The sequence below is a fragment of the Chiloscyllium plagiosum genome, unplaced genomic scaffold (genome assembly GCF_004010195.1).
Source record: "Chiloscyllium plagiosum isolate BGI_BamShark_2017 unplaced genomic scaffold, ASM401019v2 scaf_48502, whole genome shotgun sequence".
In the NCBI taxonomy this organism is placed as follows: Eukaryota; Metazoa; Chordata; class Chondrichthyes; order Orectolobiformes; family Hemiscylliidae; genus Chiloscyllium; species Chiloscyllium plagiosum.
Genome location: NW_025201346.1, coordinates 1,399 through 7,033, shown reverse-complemented (window position 1 = coordinate 7,033; position 5,635 = coordinate 1,399). Strand labels below are relative to the sequence as shown.

General features: G+C 43.0%; 1 protein-coding gene across 1 annotated transcript; it reads right to left on the bottom strand.

Annotated features, from left to right (window-relative positions):
* Positions 1-1,239: 1,239 nt before the first annotated feature.
* Positions 1,240-5,389, bottom strand: LOC122546129 (ferritin heavy chain, oocyte isoform-like). Its single transcript, XM_043684947.1, has 4 exons — positions 5,273-5,389; positions 3,666-3,812; positions 3,019-3,144; positions 1,240-2,969 (listed from the first exon to the last, which is right to left on the bottom strand). The coding sequence occupies exons 1-4, from the start codon at positions 5,372-5,374 to the stop codon at positions 2,823-2,825; spliced, it is 522 nt and encodes a 173-aa protein (XP_043540882.1). The 5' UTR covers positions 5,375-5,389; the 3' UTR covers positions 1,240-2,822.
* Between the last annotated feature and the right edge of the window lie 246 nt (positions 5,390-5,635).

Below are 5,635 nucleotides of genomic sequence, written 5' to 3'. Positions count from 1 at the left end.
CATGCCAGCTCTTATAAAAGAACAAAGAACCTCAGATCAGGGACTAAAATTAAATTAGTTCCTTTGCTTTGTGTTTTTACATCTGTTCACTCCATTTCTGTCCACTTGTCTGAATAATTTCATTTTGATCATTAGTTTTGATGACACAGCAGAAGATGTCACCATTTACAAAACTGTATTGTCTTTCTTGGTCAGAAGTGGATCTCTTTATACTTCCCCTTAGTGTCCTGTATCTGCCAGATTTACCCATTCCATTAAACTTTACCATGAGAGCAGAATGTTGCAATGTGTCACCTGATGTAGAGTCATCATTTTATTGATGGCCCTTCATTCAGAACATTGATAAATCTCATGAAAAGCTGTTTCCCAGTGCCTCTCCTTGGGAAAAGTAATCAGATCTTGCTAATTTTAATTCGCTCACACAATGAGGGTGCTGGTGGCTGGGCCAGCATTTATTGCCCAGGGCACAGTGACTAGCACTGCTGCCTCACAGCGCCAGGATCCCAGGTTCGATTCCAGCCTTGGGTGACTGTCTGTGTGGGTTTCCTCCCACTTTACAAAAACGTGCAGGCCAGCTGAATTGGCTATGCTAACTTGTCCATAGTTGTTAGGGGCATTAATCAGAGGAGGGTGGGTTACTCTTCAGAGGGTCAGTGTGGACGTGTTGGGCCGAAGGGCCTGTTTCTATACTGTCGATCATCTAATCTTAACTACCCTTGTCAAGGTGGTGGTGGTGATGATTTGCTTTCTTGAATTACTGCTGTTGTCTATTTGGTGGAGGTAGACCCACAATCCTGTTTGGGAGGGAATCCAGGATTTTGACTCAACAACAGGGGAAGAACGGTGACATAGTGCTAAGTGTCAACGGTGAGTGGCACGAAGGGGAACTTGCAAGGGGTGGAGTTGCCATGTATTTCTGCCCTTGTCCTTCTAGATGGGAGTGGTCATGGGTTTGGAACATGTTGTCTGAGGAGCTTTGGTGAATTCCTACAGCATTTGGTAGATGGTACACCTTGCAGTGGCCAAGTGTCAGTGGATGGAAGGAATGAATGTTGGTAGCTATTGTGCCAATGAAATGGGCTGCTTTGAACTGGAGGGTGTCAAGATCCTTGAATGTTGTTGGCACACTCCCCAATATCCTGAGTTTGACACCCCCTCCCCAAGCCAATTCCCCACTCACATTCAACATCTCTCCCCCTGTGATCATGTCACTGACAGCACGAAGGTGTCAGCTTTGGCTTTTCACAAACTGACACTGATAATGTCCATCCTCCAAATTAAAAAGGAGCAGCACAACTCAAGCTGCAGGCTGGGAAACACCACCTCTGAACATAACCAAATCCATAAATAGCCTTGTCACTTGGAGCAGCACGTCCAATATCAACCTTTAGAGCCTAGTCAAGCCTGTAAAATGGACTATCTGAATTTGCACACTGGGAAGATTGGACAAGAACATTTGACCTCACTGTGTGCAAACTCAAAGCACATGTGCATTTTCAATCACAAAATTATGGGAAAAAAAGGTGGTAAGTATCAAAGCTGACATTTGTGTTGTACTGATGTCTCAGAATAACATTTTAGATGGGAAATGTCTTTTCTTCCCCTCCACAGACAAGCACCTGCCCCATTAATCTCAGTTCAAGCTGAGAAAGATGAACAGTACAGCCTTAAGATGGCTGAGCAGTCATTGACCAAGTTTCTGTGCCCTACTTATTGTGGGCAGAGCATCCCAAGCAAGAGCAGCATTCATCACCCATTAGATTTCCCTTGAACTAAGACTCCACACTCAGCACAGCCTATACATTAGAGAGCTGATTTCATGTAAATTAAAAAGGAAAAACCATTTGGAACAAATTACTGCAAATGCTACTTGGGTCCTATAGCTTTCTTTGCACCAGCTACCCTCAGTATTTACTGCTCTAGCAATCCAGCGCTGTCAAGAAAGGAATTGTTACAATTGTCTCACACGGGAGAAGGTAGGCACTGTTGCATTTCCTCAGTTAGAAGATAGTTATTAGCCAATTAGACTAGAGACACTGATGCCAATCAAAAGCTGAATCTTCATTCTCCAGCCTGGAACTTGGAAACCACCATATAGCAATCAAGTATCACCTATCCAAGAACAAAACAGTAGTTTACCTTTGAGCAAGATATTCAACTTATGTTCTTGTAAGGGGGTCATTGTAGATATTCCACTAAATCAGAATCTAAGCATTAAAACTAATTGCTGGAAAATACTAGAGTGACAATAATCAGTTACATGAGTAATTAATATTTCAGGTCCAGTGACTGAACTGACTTCACTCCACAGATGCTGCTAAACCCAAAGTTTTCCAAACTGTGTTTCTTCCTGATTTCCAGCAGCCAAATATGTTTTTTGCTTCAATTTTCAAAAGCCTCTAAGCATTGCTCAGAGTACACCAGTTGTGTAAATCATTCAGACTTGTAACTATTGACTAGAGTCTATTGCTGCAAACTTGTTCTAGTGAGCACAGGCAGATAGATAGTGAGCACTGCTTACAAGCCAAAAAACCTTCAATTCCACAACTGCTTTCCAATTATGAGAGTTGCTCACTTATTCCAAAAGTCTCTCCACAGACCAGAATAAAAACTGAGCAAATTACTGGGATAATCATCGAAACAAGGTTGAGAGAAAAGGATTTAAATTATCAGATGTTCAATATCAAAAACCCAAGAACCAAATGAAACTAAATAGTCACAGTTCCATGGTGAACACTATTTTAATTTTGTGCAGAGCACAACCAAAGTCATCCACTAGAATGAAGTCACCATGACCAACAAATGGAATTCTTGAATCCCACTCAGCTCAGGGTGAGTCTGTCAAACAGGTACTCTCCCAGGCCATTCTCAGGGGCTCCCAGTCTCTTCAGGTTGGTGATGTGATCTCCCAGCTTCTTGATCATCTTCACTTGCTCATCCAAGTAGTGCCTCTCCAGGAAGTCACACAGCTGGAAGAGGAGACAAAGATTAGCCTGAAGGAACAAACCATGCACCCACATGAGGGTCCGTGTGGCCAGAGGAGAGTTTGTGCAGATCCAGCAGACTCTGGTTCACATCCTTCTCCATCTGCAGAGCTCTCTGCATTGCCTCCAGACCATTGCCCCACTCATCCTGCTCTGGCTTCTGGAGGAAGGAAAGTCGGAGAGAAAACCAGCTCATCTCAGATAGGTGGATCACAGGCTACATCTGATCAGTCCATTATTCCAAAGCATTAGATTTTACTGACTCCTTTAGATTTCACTGTTCCCAGAGCTTAAATTTTAGAAGCATACTAAACCGTGAAAGCACATTTTAAGATATAATCCTAATGTAATTCCTTGCTTTACTGTTCTATCCGTTTCGATCCTTTTGACCAGCCCAATAGAAACATCTTGGAAATGCTGCAACCTTCCTCCCCTTGCGATTCTCATTCTTACCACTGAGGGGCATTGGGATTGATAGCTGAGGTTATATAGGTTTACCATTGTTACATGAGAAGGATTCTCTCCATCCAGTATTCTGGATCATCCCAATTGCCTGTTGCTCATCAATACTATCTCCAATTCATATAGCATTTATTCAGTCTTGAGGCTCAGATTGACAGATACCAGTCAATTGGAGTTCACACAAAAACACTAAAACCTTCAAAGTTTACAGAAGCCAACCTTGACATCCTGTAGGAGGACTCTGCCTCCACGTTTATTCTGGAATTCCATCAGTTTCTCAGCGTGTTCCCGTTCCTCATGGGACTGCTCCTTGAAGAACTCAGCAAAGTGACGCAGGGCAACATCATCCCAGTCAAAGTAAGAGGACTGCAAGTGGAGATAAAGTGGGAAGCAAGCATTACTTTCATCCTTGGCACAATCAGAAAGTGACCCTCCACCATTTCAATTCCCTTCCAATTAATTGGAGTGACAAAAGCAGAATGTCATCTGTTGATTATGATCTGAATAGCAGACATTTTGACCTCCCAGAAGTGAGGATCTGGAAAAAAAAAGTGAACTGCAACCCCTGGCCTGTATCTTAGGGAGGCAGTGTGCTAGTGTGGCAGAGTACCGAGAAGGTCTTTATTGGAGACAACCATTAGACATCCCTGCACTGCAGGTTAGAAACATTCTTGCTCAGTGCTGGATACTAGAGAGAACATTGACCAACTGAAACAGGACATGAACATGATGAATAGGCAGAAATCTCAGTCAGCTACTTAATTACCAACCTCCCACCTGAATAACCACTGTCCTACTATCTACTCTGCAGAGAATCTGCACTGTGCTATTTTTAGATCATTCACATTTCAAGTGAAAAAAAGTGCCATTTAACCACTCTCACATTAAGTAAGCTCACTTCAACAAAAGACAGCAGCTTCATTATTTGGGTAGCTTTAAATTCAATACATTTGGTTGAGAGAAAGTTTTTTGAAAAAGACTTGTCATGGAGTCAGATGTACAGCACGTAAACACTCCAGTCCAACTCATTATGCCATCTAGATATCCTAACCCAATCTAGTCCCACCTGCCCATATGCCTCCAAACCCTTCCTATTCATATACCATCCAGATGGCTGTTAAATGTTGCCATTGTACTAGCCTCCACCACTTCTTCTGGCAGCTCATTCCATACACATACTACCCTGGAGTGGAAGAGTTGCCCCTTAGGTCTCATATCTTTTCCCTGTCACCCTAAACCTATGCCCTCTAGTTCTGGACTTCTATACAACAGTGAAGTGGGTTTGTCTATCCTATCCATGCCTCACATGATTTTATCAACCTCTGAGGTCACCCCTCAGCCTCCAACACTCCAGGAAAAACAGCCCCAGCCTGTTCAGCCTCTCCCAATAGCTCAAATCCTCCAACCAAGGCAACATCCTTGTAAATCTTTTCTGAACCCTTTCAAAGTTTCACAACATCTTTCCAATAGGAGGGAGACTAGCATTGAACAAAATTGAAACAGTGGCCAAACCAATGTCCTGAACAGACTATAACTAAAGAGAATTAAGACAACACCAGCCTCTGCAGCCAGGAGGGTAATTGCCAGTGGTTACACTGTGCAGAGTTACAATAAAACTAGGGACCCTCACTCAAAGGCCAGTTATAATTTAGGAGCATTCTAAAATTACAACAGGGTTTCAGGGTTAAGTGCATCCAGGAAAAAAACCCAACAATCTCAATATATTGAGTTTGCTCAAGCATATGATCAAGAAATTCCAAGATGCTCCAGACAGTTATATCACAGTCATAACTTTAAAATAGAACTGTCAAGACCACAAGCCTCACCATGGAGAGGTAAACATAGGAGGAATAGAACTCCAGGTTGATCTGTTTGTTAACAGCATCCTCACAGTCCTTGTGGTAGTTCTGACACACTTGGGAGGCCATCTTCACTCTTCCTGCTCACTATCACCCAGACAACTCCAGACCTGAACCTCTCACCCAAAAGCTCTTGTACTTATCCCCCAGGGAACATCCAGGGAGAGGTATCACCAATGATGATTGACAATTCCTGACAGCCAATCAGGAATCCCCCATGAACATAGGCCCCAATGAGAGAGAGGGGATGTGTTAACCAGAGCTGACCAGAGTTGTAGATTAGAATCAGGTCTGGATGATTATTCTGTGATTGGAACAGCAGGAGGTCAC

Bases quoted from the DNA above. Each gene is read 5' to 3' on its own strand.
- LOC122546129 (XM_043684947.1), bottom strand. From the start codon at position 5,374: ATGGCCTCCCAAGTGTGTCAGAACTACCACAAGGACTGTGAGGATGCT. The intron at 3,813-5,272 runs GTGAGGCTTGTG...CTCCACTTGCAG, and splicing joins CCTATGTTTACCTCTCCATG to TCCTCTTACTTTGACTGGGA. The intron at 2,970-3,018 runs GTGGGTGCATGG...CTCCTCTTCCAG, and splicing joins CTGGCCACACGGACCCTCAT to CTGTGTGACTTCCTGGAGAG.